This window comes from Puma concolor, chromosome C2 (assembly GCF_028749965.1).
Source record: "Puma concolor isolate L17-30 chromosome C2, mPumCon1.1.hap2, whole genome shotgun sequence".
Taxonomy (NCBI): Eukaryota; Metazoa; Chordata; class Mammalia; order Carnivora; family Felidae; genus Puma; species Puma concolor.
The window spans coordinates 154,240,960-154,263,822 of NC_141675.1; the positions used below are offsets into that span (position 1 = coordinate 154,240,960).

The 22,863-nt window shown below is 45.5% G+C and overlaps 3 protein-coding genes across 7 annotated transcripts in view; 2 read left to right on the top strand and 1 right to left on the bottom strand.

The window, feature by feature from the left end:
• The window catches only part of GET1 (guided entry of tail-anchored proteins factor 1), a 62,105-nt gene extending 56,460 nt beyond the window's left edge, over positions 1 to 5,645 (top strand). Inside the window, exons 5-6 of one of the 2 annotated variants that reach the window (XR_015240459.1) lie at positions 3,477 to 3,911; positions 5,442 to 5,645. Coding sequence is in view for 1 of the 2 variants with exons in the window: in XM_086675996.1 (XP_086532122.1) it covers positions 3,477 to 3,508 (32 nt within the window). In the remaining variant the exon portion in view is untranslated. Of the gene's footprint in view, positions 1 to 3,476 lie in introns of both variants that reach the window. The other variant, XM_086675996.1, reaches the window with a different exon arrangement.
• Positions 1 to 18,741, bottom strand: part of LCA5L (lebercilin LCA5 like) — a 54,691-nt gene extending 35,950 nt beyond the window's left edge. Inside the window, exons 1-2 of one of the 3 annotated variants that reach the window (XM_086675989.1) lie at positions 18,524 to 18,741; positions 5,766 to 5,921 (exon numbers count right to left, since the gene is read on the bottom strand). The gene's annotated coding sequence lies outside the window, so the exon portion shown is untranslated. Of the gene's footprint in view, positions 1 to 5,765; positions 5,922 to 11,445; positions 12,003 to 18,523 lie in introns of those variants that run through there. The other 2 variants (XM_025912892.2, XM_086675988.1) reach the window with 2 other exon arrangements.
• Positions 18,742 to 19,009: 268 nt separating this feature from the next.
• The window catches only part of SH3BGR (SH3 domain binding glutamate rich protein), a 60,018-nt gene continuing 56,164 nt past the window's right edge, over positions 19,010 to 22,863 (top strand). The window contains exon 1 of one of the 2 annotated variants that reach the window (XM_086675992.1): positions 19,010 to 19,200. In XM_086675992.1, the coding sequence (XP_086532118.1) occupies positions 19,156 to 19,200 (45 nt within the window). In that variant the 5' untranslated portion in view covers positions 19,010 to 19,155. The remainder of the gene's footprint in view (positions 19,201 to 22,863) is intronic. The other variant, XM_086675991.1, reaches the window with a different exon arrangement.

Genomic DNA, 22,863 nt, shown 5'->3' on the forward strand with positions numbered 1-22,863 from the left:
GATTTCCTACAACTCATGAATGTCAGTTGTTTATTAATATCAGCTTTTAGGTAAACATGATGTGCTTCTTTCTGCTGTAACAAATAGGCCATTGTTCTTAATGTTAATAGCAGTCTTTGACAAAAAAACGGTCATAAGAGACACAGGGGACCAGAGGGTTTCCTATGAAGCAGTTCAGTAACGATGGTACCAACTTAATAAACTTAAATGAATTTATTAGGTGAGTCACCAACATTTCAATCATCATTTTTAATGCATCCAGTAGGTCAACTTATTTGGCTTACTAAGAGTATATATAAGGAAACAAATTCCTAAGCAACTGAGATGCAACTGTTTTTTTTCAATCTTTTATTGAGTACATAGAAATACAGTACGAAATATGATAAACTGCACATATTTAAAGCGTACAATTTGATAATGCTAGACATGTGTATATACTTGTGAGACTACCACCATGATCAGTAGAGCCTACCTACAAAGTTTCCTTCGACCCCTGTGAGGTTCCTTTCTCCCATCCCTCCCTGCTCCTCCCTTTCCCCCCACGTGACCACTGACTGTTTGGTCACTCTAGGTTTGCATCTTCTACAGCTTTCTATAAATGGAGTCATACAGTATGCACTTTTGTTTGGCTTGGCTTCTTCGCTCAGCATAATGATTTTGAGATTCATCCAAGTTACTGTGTATATCGGCAAGTTCATCCCCCCCCCCATCTCATCCGCGGTTAGTATCCAATTGTGTGACCACACCACAATTTGTTTATTCGTTCACCTGCTGATGGACTTTTCAGCTATCTTCACTGTTGGGCCATTACAAATAAAACAGCTATGGGCATTCATACCCGGGTCCTATGTATGGACATAGGATTTCTTTTTTTGGCGGGTAAATACCTAGGGGTGGGTTGGCTGGACTGTATGGTGAGTGCATGCTTAACTTCTTAAGAAGCTGCCAGACTGTTCTCCACAGTAGCTGCACCATTTGGCGTTCCAGCCAGCGGTGCATGAGCTCCCGCTGCTCCACATTCCTGCTAACACTTGATATGGTCACTCTTTTTAGTTTTATTTAGAAAAAAATAATAAATAAAATAAAAACCTAATAGGTCTGTTTAGGGATACCCTATATGGCTTTAGTTTGCATTTCCCAAATGACGGATAATATTGAACATCTTTTCACGCGCCCATTTGCCATCCTTGGGTCTTCTTTTTTGGGGGGATGGGGAGATGAAGTATCTGTTCAAATCTTCTGTCCATTTGTAAATTGGATTGTTGGTTTTCTTATGGCTGTGTTTTCAGAGCTCTTTTATACTCTGGACATAAGTCTGTTACTGGATACATGTTTGTAAATATTTTCTCCCAGCCTGTGGCTTGTGTTTTCATTCCCCTAAAAGTGTCTGCAGATGTTTTTAATTTTGATGAAGCCCAAATTACCAATTTGTTCTTTTACTGATTCTTCTGGTATTGCATCTAACACATTTTTACATAGCCCGAGGCCACAAAGATTTTCTCCCAGAAATTTTATAATTTTGTTTTACTTTGATCCATTTTGAATTAATTATCAGAAATTGACCAGAGTTGTTTTTTTTTTTTGTTTTGTTTTGTTTTGTTTTTTAAATAAGGATATTTAGGGGCTCAGTCGGTGAAGTGTCTGATTTCGGCTCAGGTCATGATCTCGCAATCCATGAGTTCGAGCCCCGTGTCGGGTTCTGTGCTGACAGCTCAGAGCCTGGAGCTTGCTTTGGATTCTATGTCTCCCTCTCTCTGCCCCTCCCCTGCTCGCACTTCATCTCTCTCTCTCAAAAATAAATGTTAAAAAATAAATAAATAAATAAGATAAAATAAAATAAGGACATCAATTGTTTCAGCACCGTTTCTTGAAAAGACCAACACTTTTTGCACTGAATTGCCTTTGTACCTTTATAACTGAGATGCCGTTTGTGAGTCTATTTCTGAGCTCTCTCTGGCTCTGCTCACCTAGTTCTCTATCTTTACATTGACACTTTACACACCTTTCTTGTTACTGCAGCTCTATAATTAATCTTTTAAAAAATTATTATTTTAATGTTTACTTTTGAGAGCGAGACAGAGTGCGAGTGGGGAGGAACAGAGAGGGAGACACAGAAGCCGAAGCAGGCTCCAGGCTATGAGCTGTCAGTACTGAGCCTGATGTGGGGCTCAAACTCATGAACCATGAGATCATGACCTGAGCCGAAGTCAGATGCTTCACCGATTGAGCCACCCAGGCACTCCAATAATTAATCTTAAAATGGGATAGCATTAGTTCTCCAACTCTCTTCTTTCTTTTCAAAGTTGTTTGGCCATTTTATTTAGGTTCTCTGAGTTTCCATGGGAATGTTAGAATCAGCTTGTCAGTTCCCTCAGAAAAGCCTCATGGAATTGTCATTGTGATTGTGAGTCTACAGATAAATTCATGGAGAACTGACACCCTGACAAAAACAGCTCTGGTTTGTTAGGCCATCTTCTGTAGTTTGTAGTGCATAGATCTCTTACATATTTTTTTTCAGATTTATCCCTAACTATTTCATATTTTTGATAACTGCTATTATACAGGTGTTGTTAAGTAGTATTATCTTTTAATGTCAATTTCCAATTGTTTGCTGCTAGTATATAGAAAAACAATTGATGTTCGTGTATTGATGTCGTATCCTGTAAACTTGATTATTGGTTCTGGTAGCTGTTTTATAGATTTCATCACAGATGATGATGTCATCTGTAAATAAAGAGGGTTGAATTCTCCTTTTCTAATATGGACCCTTTCATTTCTTTTTCTTGCCGGACTGGTTGGCAGAATCTCCAGTACAATGCTGGACAGAAGCGTTGCTAAGAGTTGACGTCCTTGTCTTGCCTTGGAGCTGAGAAGGAGACTGTCCAGTCTTTCACCATTAAGTGTGATGTTAGTTGTAGGTTTTTCCTTTATTAGACTGAGGAAGTTCCCTTCCATTCATTATTTATCTAGGGAAGTAAGGCAAATCTAGAGGGAAAAGTGGGAAGAGAGGGGTTATCAAGAGAGAGGGGGAATAAATAAAAGGGAGAAGCAGAGAAAGTTAGGATATGAGGGAAGTCCATTTGGGGCTCCTGCTGAAAGTCTAGGGAATATCCACCAGGGAAACCCTTTCGCCTCCCAGCTCAGGAAGTGGACATCTGCCTCATACAGTACAAGCAGGCACTACATGCTAGAACACAGAAACAATGCTTTAGTTTCCCAAACCAGTTCTATTCCTGAATCTTTCTGTAAGAACCACTTTGGGCTCCCTTAGATTCTGTCTGTACTATACTGGTTTTAGGAAAGGGTAGTCAGGCACTATCTGGAAGACTAGGAGGCTTCTTTGCTGGTTGTCAAGGGGCAGAGGCCGCATCCCTTCTGTTGTCTACTGAATGGTAACAATCACCTAACTGTAGACCTTCAGTCAGCTGGGGAAACCACCAGGTGATTCCTCTACATGGTCACTTTTCCTTCCCTAGAGAGCCCTGGAGCATGCCAGTGCCTCCTGTGATGAAGAAGGGAGTCCTCATATACCTTTCTGAGGCTGTCTTTGGAATGTGCTCAGTGTGAGTGGTAGCTTCTCAGATGGCTCCCACAGACTCCCACTTCCTGGGACTCATGTCCTTGTGTGATCCCCTTCCCTACGGTGTGACTCAGATGTCACTTTCAAGATGAGATTAACTAAAAGGCTTTGATTTCTGTCATCACCTTCTCTTTTTCTCTCACTTGCTCACATTGATGGAAGCCAACTGCTATGTTGTAAGCAGACCCATGGAGAAGTACACATGACAAGAAACTAAGGCCTCAGGCCAACGGCCAGGGAGGAACTGAGACCCTCAGTTGAACAGGCTGTGAAAAACAGAATCCTACCACCAACTGCTGGAGTGAGTTTGGAAGCCTGGAACTACCCCCAGGTGAGTCTGGGGATTACTACAGCCCAAACTGACGTGTTGACTACAGCCTGAAGAGACATCCTGAGCCAAGGAACCCAGCTATGCCCAGATTCCTGACCCAGAGAATAATAAATGTTTGTCGTCGTTTTTCCATCCAGTAAGTGTTCATTTGAAATTGGAGACAGACTTATAATAGACAGAAAACTTCTGTGTCAATCTACTTTAGGAGGTTACAAAATCAACAGTGATCTTGTAGAACATGGGAGAATAGGATTTAATGCTAAATATCTTATTTAGGTGAACAGATGCTTTCTAGAATGTTTACTTGATTCTGAAAAAAATCTATATAATGCCATATTTTCTCTATCTCTAATCCATTAATTTTAATCAAATCATGATCTTAAAATAATTTTTTGGAGTGGTGGCCAACCACACTATTGTTTTAAGCTGTTAAGTTTTTTGGGTCATTTGTTACACAGGCATAGATAATTAATACACTCAGACATGTCTTCTCAGGATGGTTCAGTTACCAGAAGAATTACTTGAGCTTAACATAAATTACACCCACTAAGGACACAGAACATTCTTAGAATTTTGGAAGTCTCAGGACCCCAGAACTGTTCTATAATTTCTATCTGTAGGACCCAAATTTGGGCCTATTTGGGTTCACCTGTGGTAATTCCATTCTTTTTCATGAAACGGAGTCTGAGAAGTGTCATCAACAATGTCAAATGAACTGTATTTTTGGATATTACTAGTCGGCAACGAGATGTGCCATGAATGCACATATCAAGCAGCTCCCTGGAATATTCAGTCTGTTAAATACCAGTTTTCTCACTGATCTGTTAAAGATGGGTGGATTGGTGACTAGTATCAGGTCCATAAATACCCTTTTAAGTTGATGAAACTGCTTCTGTGTGTCTTTGTATTAATATAACTGGTCTTACCTCATTGTTATTAATTAAAAAAAGTATGCAGGCTCCATACATGGATTTCTGATTATGTGGTGCATTATTGAAAAATCAAAGTCTTAGGCCAACCATCTAATGTTCTTCTAAGTTTATTGACCAATTAATTAATGAAAATGTCCAATCAAAGAACGTTTACTTAGTGTCTACTAGGCACTGGGGTTATGAAGAAAGCAAACTTCTGCCTTCAAGGATTTAAAAATAAGCCGTTAGTAATTATTTTATTATTCTTACTATAGAGCGAGCATACTAGTTTTTGATATACTGAGTTTATGGTGGTGTATAGTTCAGATTTTGGCAAGATTTATATTTTGAACACTAGTGTTTACAGTATAAAAGTTCCTGTTTGGGGCACCTGGGTGGCTCAGTCGTTTAAGGGTCCAACTTTGGCTCAGGTCATGATCTCACAGTTTGTGGGTTCGAGCCCCACATCAGGCTCTGTGCTGACAGCTCAGGGCCTGGATCCTGCGACAGATTCTGTGTCTCCCTGTCTCTCTGCCCCTCTCAAAAATAAATAAACGTTAAAAAAAGTTCCTGTTTTATTGCTCTTGAAGCATAATTGCACATGTTTCTATCATGACAGGGTTGATAGTAGTTTCTTTGCTGTTATGACTCAGGAACACAACTTACAATCAAAAACACAGCTTGAATGGAGAGAATGTAACCCAACTGATGCTATGCTTTCCTGGAATGCGCCACGTAAAGGCATGGCTGCCCAGAACAACAATAAATTTGTATATCATGTTCTTTTAATTACAGAATTGGAAATAAAAATGTTCAAGATCAAGATGCACATTTGAATCATTTGAAAACTACATTTTTTGTGTGTAGTTGTCTTCAATTCTGCTTTTGCGACAAAGCAGACAAAAAAATATGCCAAAATGTTTTAAAATGAATTAACGCATACCTGCTGTCCTTCATCAAACGTTCCTAAGATGTATGACGATTAACTATACATTCTGAGTGGACGGTCCTTCACACCACAGTATTTAGGAGGTCTCCAGGGTAGTAGTTTTTGACATGTTTTGGTCTCTTTTTAAGGAAAGAATATACTTCAAAAAACCTAGAATAACATTACAAAAGGAAAATGTCAAGATGTCACAACTGAACATTTATATGAGACGAATCAGTTACAAGTTTTGAACTGGTATTGATTAATTTATATCTACTCCTTTGTATATGGTTTGCTGTCTACTCCACACACTAAGGCTTCTTATCAAAGTGAATCAGCTCTTTGCAGTTGATCAGGAAATGGGATTCGAAGGAGCCACAACAGGGCAGCGCCTCTGAAAATGTTGTGGGTAGAACAAAAGGTTGTGCGGCTCAACCTGCCTGTTCTTTCTCTCCAGTGCGAAGTTGAACATGAGTAACCAAAGTTTTTGGGTTACCTGTTACTTATCTGCAAACAACAAAAATAAGGAAAGGAAGACTCTCCTGGTACTACTGGTGGGCACTGGATCTTAATTTAGAAGCACTGATATTCCAGACATGGTATTGTATATCACAACTTGCTCTTCAACCGTCTCACAAATTACTACATTCTTGGCTATTACTACAACCAGAAAATCCCAATTCTTTAAAAAAAAATTTTTTTTAACGTTTATTTATTTTTGAGACAGAGAGAGACAGAGCATGAATGGGGGAGGGTCAGAGAGAGAAGGAGACACAGAATCTGAAATAGGCTCCAGGCTCTGAGTGGTCAGCACAGAGCCCGACGCGGGGCTCGAACTCACGGACCGCAAGATCACGACCTGAGCTGAAGTCGGCCGTATAACCGACTGAGCCACCCAGGCGCCTCCAGAAAATCCCAATTCTTAAAGTAAATATTCTGTAGTGAAGCTGTAACGCATTCAGGAGAATGATTTAGTTTTCAAAGGTTACAACTAGGTTTCCCACCCCAAATTATCGTGTGGGGAGGTAACTGTACTCTTAACCAGTCCTGCTTTATGAAAAACAATAGCTGACGTTCAAGTTTTCCCTCTTTTCTGATCCATTCTCAACACTCGCTACTTCCTTTCCCACTTTACTTTTCCCTGTAGCAGGGATCATTATCTGACACAATCTGTATTATTCTCCTTTAGCTTATCCGTTGCCTGACTTCCCCAATGACATGTGCTTCTTGATTACAGTATGTTGACTGTTGTGTCTACTGCTGCAGCCCCAGTGCCCAGAAGAGTTCCCAGGGAAACATAAGTGTTCAATAAATATTGATTAAGTAAATTAATGGTGAGAGTGCTTCTTTCTTAGCTCCCTCAATTCCTGTCTCCATGCCCATTACTCCTGACAAGCTTTGCACTGCTGCTGACTCAACTTAAAATGCCCTAAGTGCCCTTTAAATGAACGCTTTTCCAATACGGTAAACAAATAGATGTCTCAAACTCAAAAGCCAGATTCATGCTTACTAGTGAAACATGAACGTACCCTCCCGCAAGGACTAAGATAAGGATGCCCACTACCACTTCTGTGAATGAATACTGTCTTGGAGGCAGCAGGCAATGAAATTAGATGTGAGAAATAAGAGGAATAAACATTAAGAAAGAAAAGCCCAATTATATACTGTGCAAATTATCATGTGCAGACGACATGACTGTATACTTAGAAAACTCTAAAAACACTCTAAAGAATATTTAATAAAACTGTAGTTAAATGGATACAAAAATCAATCTTTTCTATATGCAAATTAAGATGACTTAGAAAATAGATGAGGGACACCCGGGTGGCTCAGGCGGTTAAGCGTCCGACTTGGGCTCAGGTCGTGATCTCGCGGTCCGTGAGTTCGAGCCCCGCATCGGGCTCTGTGCTGACAGCTTGGAGTCTGGAGCCTGCTTCAGATCCTGTATCTCCCTCTCTCACTGCCCCTCCCCCACTTTCACTCTGTCTCTCTCTCTCCCAAAAATACACAAACATTAAAAAAATTAAAAAAAAAAAAAAGAATTAGCACTGATTCAGAAGAGAGGGTGTTTGCTCTAAAGAAAAGGCATCTGAATGACAGTAGCAGGCCTTCCAGTACAGCTGGCTGCTTGATGTCAACTGTCTAAGGTCTAAAGTTAGCTCACTGTTCTCAATAACTTCTAAGATCCAGTCCGGCATGAAAAATCTGTAAATTAAACATATCTACATATATCAGAAATTTCAAGCCTTGATAATGTGAAAATGTGTCATGTTCAGCATTTGGCTGGTTATAGACAAGCGATGTAGGTTTTGGTCATCTTACAACTTGATATTATTTATTGACAAAAACTTTGAATTCATTCCCAGACCGTGTGTCCCCAAGAAGTGCCTTTGGGATGAAAAAGGAGAAACCGGGCCTCTCTGCTCCCACCAAGTGGTGGCTAATGCAGTTCACCGCCTGACGCTAAGAAACCAAATGTGAGTTTAGGGCTACATTTCTAGAAGTGTGCATTTGCAGCTCCCCCTCCTGGCCACGGCCACATTTCCTTCTAATTTTCAGTGTTGACCTGGTAATTTTTTCCTAGAATTTTCCTTCTATTTTAATAAATCGTACTAAAATACCCTACACTTGATATATCTCACACATTAAAATGTTCATTTCATTCATTCTTTCAACACAGATTTGGGAGCTTTCTGTGCACCAGGGACTGTATGAGGTGTGAGGATGTAATGAACCCAAACAGAGATGTTTCTCTTTTCATTGGGGCTTTCATGCTGGCAATAAAATAATCACAATAGTGACTGTTGTAAATGTTTTAGAGGAAAGAGACGCAACTCTCTGAAGCTACATGACAGAGAAACCTGACCTGGACAGTGACCATGGAGGTTCTAGAGAAGGACCATCTGAGCTAAGACAGGTCGGTGGGGGCTACCCACGCAAAAAGGAATGGAGGGTAGGAGGGAAGTACACTGGATAGAGAGAGTAGACACTTTCAAGGCCTGGTGGGCAGACGAGGCCCATTGGCTGGGTCCCAGTGGTCCCAGAGCCTCCCGAGGTCGGTGGGGGTGAGCCACTGCAGGCTCACAGGAGGGCAGGTGTATGATTTGGGTCATTAATCCAAGAGCAATGAGAAGCTAGCAGGGAGCAAAAGCGGGAGGCTGGGGAAGAATGCCATCATTTGCTCTGCTTCCTGATGGTCACTCCTGCTGCAGTGTGGAGTGCAGAAGAGACAGAAGCCAGAGGAGAGGATTCCGGAAGGCTGGAGAAAGAAGGTGGCAGCTTGGGCTAAGGTGCCAATGGCGACTGAGAAGTGAAAGATGCACGGGAGACAATGTCACCAGGGCTTGGTGACCTGCCGGATGCTGGGGGAGCGAAAAGGCCAAGGAGGAATCCTTGCTGCCAATGCAAGAGGCCCTGGCTGGGAGGGGTGGTGGGAGACTGGTCTTGGGCACGTGGAGCTGGTGTCAGAGATGTATTAAGAGGAAAGGCCATTCCGCTCACCATAGGGGTCAGCTCAGAGGGCCCAGCTGGAGGGATGAAGTTGGGAGTCCACACGGATGGGGATTCACGTAGATGGTGTGCATAGATTTGTGCCCAATCTCGGATTATGGGGGGCACGGGAGAGAACGCGATGAGAACAGACTGAGCTCTGAGGAACTGCAAGACCAAGGAGCCCCTGAGAGGAGGGCGAGCCAGCACAGTAGCAGGAGAAGCGGGGGGGGGGGGGGTGGTGGTGTTTGGGGCGAAGAAGCCAAGGGAGGACAGTGCTTCAAGAACCGGGAGCAACAGTGTCAAATGCGAATGCTGCCGGAGACCGAGCAAGAAGAGGCCTGGCAATGTCGGATCAGTGGCTTTTGTTCTGTTACATGGAGATGAGGGCGGAGGGCAGACGAGAGCGGGCTAAGGAATGAGACGCAAGGCATGGATACACGGAAGGTGGCAATTCTTTAAACAAGTTTGCCTGTCGAAGGGAAGGAGACCTTGGGCAATAGCTGAAAACGAAAGGGAACGGGGGTCAAGGGAGATTTTTTTCTCTCTTCTGGGATGGGAGACTGGAGCATGTTTAAAAGCCAAGGGCAAGAGCCAGTTGAGACACAACAGGTGACAGCTGATAGTGAGAGCGTAGGTTTCGGACAAGCAGGTGAGGGTGGGATCCAGGGCACAGGGAGGGTGGCCGGGGATAGGACGGACGATGTGCACATAGATGTAGGTAAGGCTTGCAGTTGTGGTGACTGGAGCTTGAGGAGATTCCCGTCAGACAAGAAGTGATGGCAAGAGGGGGAGGTGTGAGGTCAAAGTTGAGGTTTCCGATCGGCAATATCCCGTGGACCCTCCACGAGTAGAGCAACCCTACCCTGCTACTTTGGCCAACTGGAGCTTCCCTTGGTGGAAAAAGAAAAAGTGGGGCCTGGGGGTTTACGACTGTCAGGGTACAGGTGCGTGGGGGCCAGGAGCTCCCCGAGGGCACGGACCTGTCCTATCAATTGCTGCATCACTCTGTGCCTGATGGACTGGAGTACCAGTGCCCAGGCACTTACTACCAACATGACCAACACTGGGATGATCATTGATCTCCATTTCAATTCGCCTCTTTTGGTGCTTCTCTAAAAAACCAAAGATGAAAGAGAAGGGAATAAACAGAGCCTAAATTCCTACATGCCTTCTTTTTCTCACTTAAAAGGAAGCTCCGGATTTTTTTTTTTTTTTTTTTTACTCTTCTGTACAGCCAGTTTTAAAGTTCTTGTCAAAGTTCAATCCAGGGACACACTCAGGTACCCAAGAAAGCTGAGGGGCATCTTTCGATTTTTAGCTTGTTAATAGTAAGGTGTTTATGTAGCTTTGGCTACCTGGTTTAAAAGCTGAAATCTTCAAAATACGTATTAAAAATTATTTTCATCTATGGAAACTATGAAATTCCTATCTTTAAAAGAAAGCCTTATTCACTTAAAACAACAGAAAAAAGGTAAGACTGTCTACATTCAAGGGAGGGAGGGCACACATAAGCACAGAGACCAATTAAGAGGCTACTGAAATAATCCAGGCACCAGAGGCTGGTGGCCTGGACCTGGGTTATGATACTGGGGGTTTGAAGAAAAGACAGGATTGTGTCACCTGTACGTACTGTACAGGATTGTGTACCTGTACGTATTCAGAGTACGTTATGAAGGATGTGTTGACAGACTGAACGTAGGAAGAGAAAGACGTTACTGGTTTCCAGTAATGGGGTGGGTAAAAGTGTGGGAAGACCAGGTGTGAGGGACTGTCAGGGGTGCCTTAGACATCTAAGTACAGACGCAGGCAGGCAGTTGAGTACACGGGTCTCAAGTTCAGTGTTAGGTCAGGGCTGGAGATAGATACTTTTGGGGCTCATTGGCATTTAGATAGGATTTGAGCCTGACACTGGATGGATTCGTGTAGGGAGCCAGTGTAGATAGAACATAGGTTCAAGGTCATGTTCAGCAGTGGAAAACCCCATCCTAAAAAAGTCACCTGTTGGCACAAGCGTAGCAATGAAATGTTAAAGCGCTGAGGGGAAACTGGACAAAGAGCTCCAAGGCTGAGCGAGTGAGGGACACACACTGCGGAAATGTCAAAGAATTCCCATTTCCACGGGCTGAGGATAAGGAAACGTCAGCGCTGAGGTTAGACCGGTGTGGGAGGGGCGGGAAACTAAAGCAGGAAGGTAGACGCGAACCTGCAGGCATCAGTTTCAGACAGCAAAAAAGCATCCGGCGAAAGCCTGCAGGTCGGGGATGAGGAGTGAAAGCGGCCCCGCGCTACCGCTACGGGGGTGGGGGGTGGGTGGCGGACTCGACCCGGCCCCTTTCCCTGGCGCCTGGCGGTACGAGGGCCGGTCGGTTGGGGCCGCCCCTGCCCCAATGCCCCCGGGCGGCCAGTCCGCGTGGCGGGCCCGCAGTCGGGGGGACAAGGAATGGGGGCGCGGCGTGGGCGGGTGAGGGCGCAGGCCCCCTACCCGGGCTGGGCGGGCACGGCTTGGGCAGGCGTGGGCGGGCGAGAGCCTAGGCCCCCTACCCGGGCTGGGAGGGCACGCCGACGCCGGCTCTTCACCAGGCCGCGCTCTGCGGGAGGAGGCGGCCGGCGGCCCGACTACGTTACTAACGAGAGCGAGGCTGCGCGGCCCTGGCTGAGCACGGGGCCAGGGCTGAGTGACCGGCGGCACCGGAGGGCCCGGAGGCTTGAACAGGAGGGCCTGGCTGGGACTGGACAGGGCAGTTACCTGCTCCGAGCGGCTCCAGCGCCCCTCCCCCCCCCGGGCTCCCGCGCGTCGCCTTGGAAACCCGCGCGCGAGGCCTCCTGGGACTGGCTGAGCCGCGGGATAGGGCCGCGGGCGCCGCGAGGTCCACGCGCTTGCGCACTGCAGAGCGGAGCCTAGAAAAGTCTGCCAAGTAGCCTCTCTCGCCTGTCCACCTGTGCGCCCGGGGCCCTCCACCTTCGCCCTGGCCATGTCTGGGGCTAGCGAACCGGTCCCGCGGCGGGCCCGCCGTTCCTTCACGCTCTCGGTCGCGCTCGCCCCTGTACCGGTGTTTTGAATCCGAGTCCCCTGCGCGTATGTGGTTCCCACGCCTGCGCGGTGCGTGGACCCCGAGCTGGGCCCTCCAAGTTGGCTGCGGGCAGGTTAGGGAAGAGTGGACCCTGCCAGGCGGGTGTAGACGCTGGGTTCCCCGGGAAGGGGGTGAGCCCAGGCAGGCGGGCGTGGAGTCATCGTCCCTGTCTGGAAAGGGAGTGGTCAGAGACCAGAGAGCTCCTGTTAACCTCTCTCTCTCTCTTTAACATTTTTTTTTTTTAATTTTTTCTTCTTCTTTTTTCTTTCAACGTTTTTATTTTATTTTTGGGACAGAGAGAGACAGAGCATGAACGGGGGAGGGGCAGAGAGAGAGGGAGACACAGAATCGGAAACAGGCTCCAGGCCCCGAGCCATCAGCCCAGAGCCTGACGCGGGGCTCGAACTCACGGACCGCGAGATCGTGACCTGGCTGAAGTCGGACGCTTAACCAACTGCGCCACCCAGGCGCCCCAACATTTATTTATTTTTTGAGGTACAGAGACAGAGCAAGAGTGGGGGAGAGGCAGAGAGAGGGAGTCACACATTCCAAAGCAGGCTCCAGGCTCTGAGCTGTCACCACAGGGCCTGATGTGGGGCTCGAACCCATGAACCATGAGATTGTGACCTGAGCCAAAGTCAGACGCTTAACCGACTGAGTCACCCAGGCACCCCAACCTCTCTTTACAAAGATGGATTTCTATGGTAAAAAGAAAATCGGATCCCCAAATAATGCGTGTTTGTTGTAGAGAATTTAGAACATACAACAAAGTACGAAGAAAAATTTAAAATCACCTAGATGATGGAATTGCAGGTGATTTTTAATGATAACCTAGGATTTTTAAATGACTGCATAGGCAGAGTTAACGAACATTTATTTTTTTCTTCCCTTTACCCTCATTGTATTAATGGCATGTTTAGTATCCACGTAATTGAATCTTTGAGGTGTGACAAAGGGAAATCTCACGAAAGTAGCTCTGAGACTGGAGGGGGAAGCCCTTACTCAACTCAATTACAGGCTCCAACAGAAGACTGTCCACAGGAAAGAATGATCGATTCCAGCCCCAACAGGGAAGATGTGCACTGCGTCTCCGGCAAGAAATTGGCCACTCCTGCAACTCAGTCAACGAGAATCGGTCCTCACCCTGAACTGTTGCTTTCCTGGATGTGCTTTTGAGCCGTTCTCAACTTTTTCCTTCTCCATAAAATACCGTTCCTCTCCTGTTTGTTGGACTTGCCTAAGGTTTTGCCATCGTTCAGGTGTCCCAAGTTGCAATTCTCTGTTATTTCCGAATAAACCCATTTGCTGGTAAGATAACTGACAGTTTTATTTTACTTTATTTTAATGTTTATTTTATGAGAGAGAGACAGAGCGCTAGTGGGGGAGGGGCAGAGAGCGAGGGAGACCTAGAACCTGAAGCAGGCTCCAGGCTCTGAGCTGTCCTCCCAGAGGCCAACGCCGGGCTTGAACCTACGGACCCTGAGAACATGACCTGAGCCGAAGTTGGATGCTTAACCTACTGAGCTACCCAGGCGCCCCCTGACAGTTTTGTTTTTAAAGTTAACAGAGGTCACTCCTGACTCCTTAGAACAAATTCCTACATGTGAAATTGAAGGATCAAAGGATATGCCCACTTTGAGGCTTTTCAAAGGTGTATGAAAGTTTGCCTTCCAGGCAAATGTCTCCAATCCTTAACCCACGTTGGGGATAATCTTTTCCTAAGTTTATTTATTTATTTTTAAGTTTATTTATTTTGAGATAGAGAGTGTGAGCAAGGGAGGGACAGAGAGAGAGGGTCTGAACAGAGCCCGACGTGGGGCTCGAACTCATAAACCATGAAATTGTGACCTGAGCCGAAATCAAGAGTCAGTCGCTTAACTGACTCACCCAGGCGCCCATGGGGAGAATCTTTTAAATTTAATTTCTTTAAAAAACGTTTGCCCATTTTAAGTTGACACTTTATTTTGATTTTATTCACATCTTTGATTGCTAGGAAGGACACGTTTTTTCATATTTTTAGTAACCATTTGTACTTACTTTGTGATTTGCCTTTTCCTGCCCTTTGCCCATTTTTCACTTGTGTTCATCTTTGTAGAACTTTTGATGTTCTGTGAAGCTCAGGTCTGGCATGCGAAAACTTGGTCTGTGGTATATGTTATAAATATTTCCTCCAGTTTGTCACTTGCATTTAAATTTTGTTTGCAATGTATTTTGATATTTGTGTAGAGTCAGCTTTATCACATCTTCCCTTCATGGTTTTTGCATTTGGATTTTAAGTAATAGGGGCAGAGGGCATTTCTACACTGACACTGTTTACATCTAGTGTTTTAGGGGTGGGTGGGGGGCAAGGCTTCCCCTTCACGTCACCATCCCTTCCTTCTTGTGCTGTTAGAGTGCCCACTCTTAATGTTGGTGGACTGTGTTTCTACAACCTTAGGTGGCGAGTTATTCCTATAAGGTGGGTGGTGGCAGTTTTTGTTGGCGCTGAGTCGGGCAGCAAGCACCTCCAGGAGGACCCGCATCAGACAAGTGTCACCCTAGACTTGACATTCATGGAAAGATGCCTGCTTTATGGCTGCTGGGGCTGCCGCGACAGTAAAAAAAGCGGCAGTTTATTATTACATGACCCTCCCAATGCCGGTACTCAGGACTGGAGGAACCTGAAAGATGGAGGTTCCTCAGAACTTCCTTTCCCATCTGAAGGGTCTCTCCTTTTCTTTGCTAGCTGGTCTCAGTCTATAGCCTTTGTTTCTGCCTTTACATCTGTGTCCACCTGTGTTATGGAAGGGGAGAGACCCCGGGGCAGTGCAAAGCTGAAGAAATGCCTTTTAGTAATTCTGATACATATGGACATACGCCCTTACTTCTCTGTATTAGTTTACTAAGTCTGCTGTAACACATCACCAAAGACCCGGTGGCTTAAAACAACCACAGTTGTACAGGCGGGAAGTCTGAAATCAAAGTGCCGGCAGAGCCATGCTCTCTCTGAAAGCTCTTGGGGAGAATCCTTCCTTGCCTCTTTTGGCTCCTGGTGTTCCTTGGCTTGTGACAGTACTACTCCGATCTCTACCCTTGCTTTTACAAGGTGTTTTTTTTTTTTTTTTTCTCTCGGAGTGTCCCTCCTCTTTTTGTAGGGACATCAGTTACTGGGTTTAGGGCTCACCCTAAATCCGGGATGATTTCATCTCAAGCTCCTCAACCAACTTCATCTGCTAAGATCCTGTTTCCAAATAAGGTCACATTCTGAAGTTTAGGGTGAATGTGAATTTTGGGGGGACACTATTCAACTCACTTCTGAGCGGTTACTCTGGTAGTCACCGCTGTCATTCTACATCAAATATGCCTTTACAGGGGCACCTGGGTGGCTCAGTCGGCTAAGCATCCGACTTCAGCTCAGGTCATGATCTTGTGGTTCATGGGTTCAAGCCCCGCGTCGGGCTCTGTACTGACAGCTCAGAGCCTGGAGCCTGCTTCAGATTCTGTGTCTCCCTCTCTTTCTGCCCTTTTCCAGCTCACACTCTTTCTCTCTCTGTCAAAAATATATAAACATTAAAAAAAATTAGATGAAATCAGTCTTTCATTATGTATGTGTACATTGTACACTTTACATATCTTACAATTTTATCTGTCAATTATACCTCAATGAAGCTGAAAAACATTCTTTTAAAAAATGAGGTCACATCTATAATTGCTGTCATTTCACTTAGTATCAAGGACTTGGGATGTGAAATGATTAGCCTTCTACCTTTTCACTGGAGCATACAGCTTATTGCTGAAGTGGATTTTCTTTTTTTTTTTTTTTTTAATTTTTTTTCCAACGTTTTTTATTTATTTTTGGGACAGAGAGAGACAGAGCATGAATGGGGGAGGGGCAGAGAGAGAGGGAGACACAGAATCAGAAACAGGCTCCAGGCTCCGAGCCATCAGCCCAGAGCCTGACGCGGGGCTCGAACTCACGGATCGTGACCTGGCTGAAGTCGGACGCTTAACCGACTGCGCCACCCAGGCGCCCCTGAAGTGGATTTTCTAAGTCAGAGATTTGTTGAGCTTTATTTTTTTTATTAAAATTTTTTTTAATGTTTTTATTTATTTTTTAGAGAGAGAGAGACAGAGAGTACAAGTGGCACTTGAGTAGGGAAGAGCAGAGAGAGAGGGAGAGAGAATCCCAAGCAGGATATGTGCTGTCAGCACAGAGCCAGACTCGGGGCTTGATCCCATGAACTGTGAGATCATGACCTGACCTGAAATCAACAGCTGGACAGTTAACCAACTGAGCCACCCAGGCACCCCTTGTTGAGCTTTATCACTTGGGGGGGGGTGTGTGCCTGGGTGGCTCAGTTGGGTGATTTCAGCATAGGGCATATCTCACAGTTCATGAGTTGGAGGCTTGCATCTGGCTCTGCTCTGACAGTGGGGCTCAAACCTACGAACTGTGAGATTGTGACCTTAGCTGAAGTTGGACGCTTAACTGACTGAGCCACCCAGGCACCCTATCAATTCATTATTAAAAGGATAATTCATAGTGCAAGGAGAGGGCACTAGGAGTTTGAGGGTAGTGTATCAGGAGTTTCTCTGATGTGGTGCAGAGACAGATGGGTTGGGTTTGCGTCTTGGACGTACCATTTCCTGTTCTATCATACCCAGTTCTCAGTCTTCATCCTTTAAGAAAATTTTTTACTGTTTATTTATTTTTGAGACAGAGAGAGAGCAAGCGAGCGAGCTGGGGAGGGGCAGAGAGAGAGGGAGACACAGAATCGGAAGCAGGCTCCAGGCTCTGAGCTGTCAGCCCAGAGCCCGATGCGGGGCTCCAACCCATGAACCACAAGATCATGACCTGAGCTGAAGTCGGATGCTGACTGAACCACCCAGGTGCCTCTCTCAGTCTTCATCCTTGAGGAGGGATAGTAGTGGAATCCAGTGCTAGTGTTGTGCAGATTAAGGAAGTGGTCTATGCAAAACGCTTAGCACAGATGTGGCACGAGGCAAACACCTAAAAACTGTTAGCTCTTATTTCAGGTAGGGTATTTATTTCTCCCTAGGGTGCATGGATGGAGGGGGAATGTCATTGTCAGAGGCAGTGTTGCCCTATATGATCAGCAGATGTATATTCTGTATGGCACCTGAGAGTCCAGCTGTAGTTTATGTTACTAATTTACAGAAACATTGAGAAATATGTATAGCTTATTAATCTCTTGTATTTAGAAAAAAAGTAGCATGCTCATGTGGTAGATGTTGAGACTAAAGTGTTGAAAGAATACTTTGATGACAAAAATTGTAAATCCTTTGTAATTTTGAAAATACAGAAAAGAAGAGGAGCAAAAATGATTTATAATCTTAGGTGGCCTTTAAAATAAAATTTACAGGGGCGCCTGGTGGCTCAGGCCGTTGAGCTTCCAACTGTTTGGCTCAAGTCATGATCTCATGGTTTGTGAGTTTGAGCCCAGCATCAGGCTCTGTGCTGATAGTGCAGAATCTGCTTGGAATTCTCTCTCCCTCTCTCTCTGTCCCCCCCCAACTCTCTCTCAAAATAAATAAACTTAAAAATTGAAAAATAAAATTTACAATGCTAATGACTTAAATTTGGGGAACCAGTAAGCATCTTTACCAAGGGCCTAATTTGGGAAGTAAACTTTGAGAAGTGAAGCTCTGAGTTAAAAGGTAGTGGTTTAAATAATTCATTCTGATGTAAATGAGTTTGATCTCCATTACAGGGATGGGGCGACCTTTTTCATCAAAGGCACCTATCCAAGGGGGTGGGACTAGACCTCCAGGCCCCTGGGACTCTGGAAAAGGGGGCGGGTGGAGAAGGCCCACAGATCCCTCCCTGCTCCAGTATGCCAGTAACACTTCCTCCAGGGGTAGCAGGGATTTAAGAGAAAAAAAAAAAAAAAATGAGAAAGGAAAGAGAGACTCCGTTATCTAAAAGGAGTAAATAAGACTGATGCTTTTTGTCTCCTATGTCCTTGATCTTGATTTTGAAACGCATGATAAACACTGGGCAGTAGCATTTGGGCTTTTTACTAGATTTTTAAGTCCTCTAACTTTTAACACCATTCAAATGGTCTGCATAAATCAGATGGACAGAGACTGCGACATTTATTTTCTCCCAACGCCTCTTCAATAGTTAAGACAATATGCTTGTTGAACTCATCCGTACTGACAGCCCGCCTCCGTCGCCCTGCCTCGTCTGGGATATTAGTGAAACCTTACCCGTCTGCGGCCTGTCAGCCTCTGTTCTTTAGGAGGAACAGGTGGTAAAGGGAGAAAACTGTCAACGGGCCACGCATAAAGGAATCTATTGGAGAGTTGGCCGAAGTGTTTTAATCGGCCGGGAAACTCGAAAGTCGGGAAGCCTCTGTTTATTTCAAGGCCCCTCGCTGTTCGTTTGCCAAAAGCCTCGCGAACACGGCGTCCGCGGGGACGGAGCTGGCGTCTTCTGGGCTTTTCCAGCGCCCCGCGCCGCCACCCGCGCCCACCTCCCTCCGCCCTCCCGCCCGCCGGCCGGCCTCTGTCTGCGCGCCGCCGTCTGATTGGTGCGCGGCGCAGCCTTGCCTTTTAGGGGCTGTTGTCGGGCGTTCAAAGTCAGGGGCTGCTTTTATCGACCAATCACGTATTTGCCTGGCAGAGGCCCACCGCTCCCGGGCCAATGGCGGGGAAGCCCACGCCGCCGGCGCCGCGCGGGGCAGGCGCAGAGCTTAAGTTGCGGCGGGAGGCGCAGGGGCTCAGACCGCGCTGGGCGGCCGCCAGCTCGCACCTGGCACCTGCTGCCTGCTCGGCCGGGCTAGCGCCGCGTCCCCTCCCGGGGGTGTGTGTTGGGGGGAGCCCTCTTTCCGACTGTCAAAATGGTTATCAAAGTGTTTGTTGCCACATCTTCTGGGTCCATAGCGGTAGGTGTCTGATGGAACTCGTGGGGCTTTCTTCCTTATCGTATTTTCAGAGGAGCTCAGACTGGGGAGTAGAAGCAGCGGGTCCGGCCCAGCGTTGGCCTTAAGTTTCTTTTTGGAGGAGTGTGTGAGTAAGCCGTGGCCCTGCAGTAAGCCCGCGTGCCTTTGCTTTCTGCGTTCGTTTTAACCGTGTTGGAGGAATGTGTAAAATGAGTGATCCAGGCGAGCTGGGTGTGAAAGGGGATTCCAGGAAGGGGGCGTGTTTGATGCTAGAATTTTTAACATGTGATTTGTGTCGTGTTGTGTCGCATAGATTATAGAATCAGAGGCTATTTGTTTATTTATTTATTGGTGGAGTATTTCTGCCAATCATTCTGTAAGACTTAAGACTAAAGTTGCAGACAAATGATATTTGGTGGGTGTGCTGAACCCCATTTGGAGGGTGTGCTGAACCCCATTCCTAAAATGACTCCTGGGTGTAATTACAGTTGAACCTTGAACAATGCAGGGGTTAGGGGCACGGACACCCGCGCAGTGGAAAATCCCTGTATAACTTTTGACTCCCCCAAACTTTACTAATGGCCTCCTGTGGACCACAAGGCTTACTGACAACATAAACAGTCGGTTAACACATGGTTTTGTATGTTATATGTAATGTATACTGTATCCTTACAATAAGTAAGCTAAAGAAAAAGCTATTAAGAAAATCATAAGAGAAAATATATTTATAGGGCTTTCTGTATTTATGAGAAAAAGAATCCACCTATAGGTGGACTGGTGCGGTTTAAACTTGTGTTGTTCAAGGGTCATCTGTACCTGCGCGTGCGATGTGACCAAACCGAAAGTGTAAAGTTAGCATGTGTAATAGTATTATTTGAGGAAAATGATGTCACAGTGACAAGAGCAAATATCTCTAAGGCGACAGTTTTAAATGCTCTAGGAATTCAAACAGACCAAAAATAGGTACGAAGAGCTGACCCCCCTAACACTGTCTGATTTCCCTGGGACCAGGCTTAGAGTCACCCCTCCAGTTCCAGCCTTCATTTTGTGCAGGAGAGACTTGCCTGAAGTTACAGGGGTAACACGGGGAGCCATTTGTCCTTGGCAGTGATTCACGCTTTGCTTTTAGGCTTGAACCTGAGGTGTCTATCAGTCTGAGAGTGAAAGTTCCATGAGCATTTGAACATTTAGGGGGCTATGGGCAGAAAGCTGAGGGTTGGACACCAGCAAGGGGGCAGTTTCCTTTTATATCTAGTTCCTGGGCCATCTTGCTGCTTGGATTTCACTCAGCCAGGATGATACCCTAGGCCAGCCACTGGCCAGGAACAGCCCCAATGCTGGCTCTTGAACGCCCCCACCCACAGCCCTGAAAGTTCGCGCAGTTTCTAGAGGGCAAGAAGAAAACAAGAGCGATGAGCCTGTGTGTCCCTCTGGGCACAGCGCATCAGCAACTGCTTAGTATCTCTGCAAAACATCTTTTAACAGAAACAGAGGAGGGAACATTCCAGTTGTAAAACTGCAAAGTCTTTTGTGGCCGTTGACGACCTCAGAAACTTTGAGTTGGTCCACAAAGAGCACAGTTTTGGATTACTGGACAAAACGTGATTTTTAATGAAGGAAACAGCTTTAGTGGGCTCTCAATATGCTGTTGACGCTCATTGCGGGCAACTTTTACCCCTGCCCTGCCAATCTCCTCATGTTCTGTGCCCTGTGCATCCTTCCAGAGACAGCGAACAAACTCGTGGACGTCTTAGGATTATTTGATGTCTTACAGTCTTGAAGTTTGGGCACATGACTGAGTTAGCCTCCGAGGATCTGGAGGGGCACCGTTCATTCCAGGGTCTCGGAAAAGCCACGTTAATGCTGGTTCCCTAAGCAAATGTTTTGTTGCCGCTTGGAAGTGTTTGACCTTGGGAAAGTTATCTCACCTTGCTAAGCCTCAATTTCCTTATCTGTAAAATGAGGATAAGAATAGTACTCATCTCATTGGCGTCCTCTTGAGGATTTAGGAAAGAAGGCATGGAGTGCCCTGTATGGTGTCAAATGCTCAGTCAGTGCTTAATACATATTGCAATTATTAGTTAATTTTATAATTATTACATATGGCTACTTAATATAATTATAACTATTATATCATATATATTATATATTATAATCGTTGGCTAATGTTAGTCAATATTAATATTGTAGTTGCTGTAATTATTAATATTAGTACATGTGAGTCTGTGATGATGATGTTTCAGAAGAATTGTCCCAAGACACTTAAGTGGAAAGATTTTTGTCTGATCCTGAAGGATGAGAACTGATTATTCCCATGGTATCAGTGCTACTGATTTTTCCTGGGCGGGGGGGGGGTGGGGGGTGGATTTTATCCAGAAGCTTCTTGGCAGGGGAACCCCAGAGCGACTGCCAGCACCGATGCTGTGTATGTGGTGGTCGTTCTGTGAAACCTTTACTACATATTTCTTCACTCTCTTTTAAAAATGGGTTCTTGCCTGCAACTTTGTTGATGAGGGCATGTGATTTCTGTTGGATGAACATAATTAATGAAAAGGAAAAAACAGGGGCACCTGGGTGGCTCAGTTGGTTAAGTGTCTGACTTCGGCTCAGGGCATGATCTTGAGGTTCGTGAGTTCAAGCCCCACGTCCGGCTCTGTGCTGACAGCTCAGAGCCTGGAGCCTGCTTCAGATTCTTTGTCTCCCTTTCTGTCTCTCAAAAATAAATAAACATTAAAAAAAATTTTTTTTTTAGAAAAAGTAACAGGGCGCCTGGATGGCTCAGTCGGTTAAGCGTCAGACTTCGGCTCAGGTCCTGATCTCATGGTTTGTGAGTTCAGGCCCCACATCAGGCTCTGTGCTGACAGCTCAGAGCCCGGAGCCTGCTTGGGATTCTGTGTCTCCCTCTCTGTCTGCCCCTTCCCTGTTCACTCTCTGTCTATGTGTCTCTCAAAATAAATTTTAAAAATGTTAGGGGCGCCTGGGTGGCTCAGTCAGTTGGGCGACCGACTTCGGCTCAGGTCATGATCTCGCGGTCCGTGAGTTCGAGCCCCGCATCGGGCTCTGTGCTGACAGCTCAGAGCCTGGAGCCTGCTTCACATTCTGTGTCTCCCTCTCTCTCTGACCTTCCCCCATTCATGCTCTGTCTCTCTGTCTCTAAAATGAATAAATGTTAAAAAAATTAAAAAAAAATAATGTTACAAAAAATTAAAAAAAAAGAAAAAGTAAAAAACAAATTGCAATCTCTTTATGAGGGCTTATGCATATGCAGCTGTGTGTCATATTTCTGAACAGTTGATCACAAAGCACTGTCACATATTTTTCTGCTTTACAGAGGAATGTGGGTGAAGAGACCCTGGTAGCAGGAGCAGATCTGTGTCTTCCTGAAGGCCATTGCCACAGTGGGCTGAGGGGACAAGGGGAGAGAAGACGGTTCTCACTGTTTGCAAGCTGCACAGCCCCTGGAAACTTGATCTTTAAAAAAATTTTTTTCGTTAATTTTTTTTAATGTATATTTATATTTGAGAGAGAGAGAGAGAGAGGGCATGAGCAGGTGAGGGGCAGAGAGATGGACACAGAATCTGAAGCAGGCTCCAAGCTGGGAGCTGACAGCACAGAGCCTGACATAGGGCTCAAACTCATGGACCATGATATCATGACCTGAGCCAA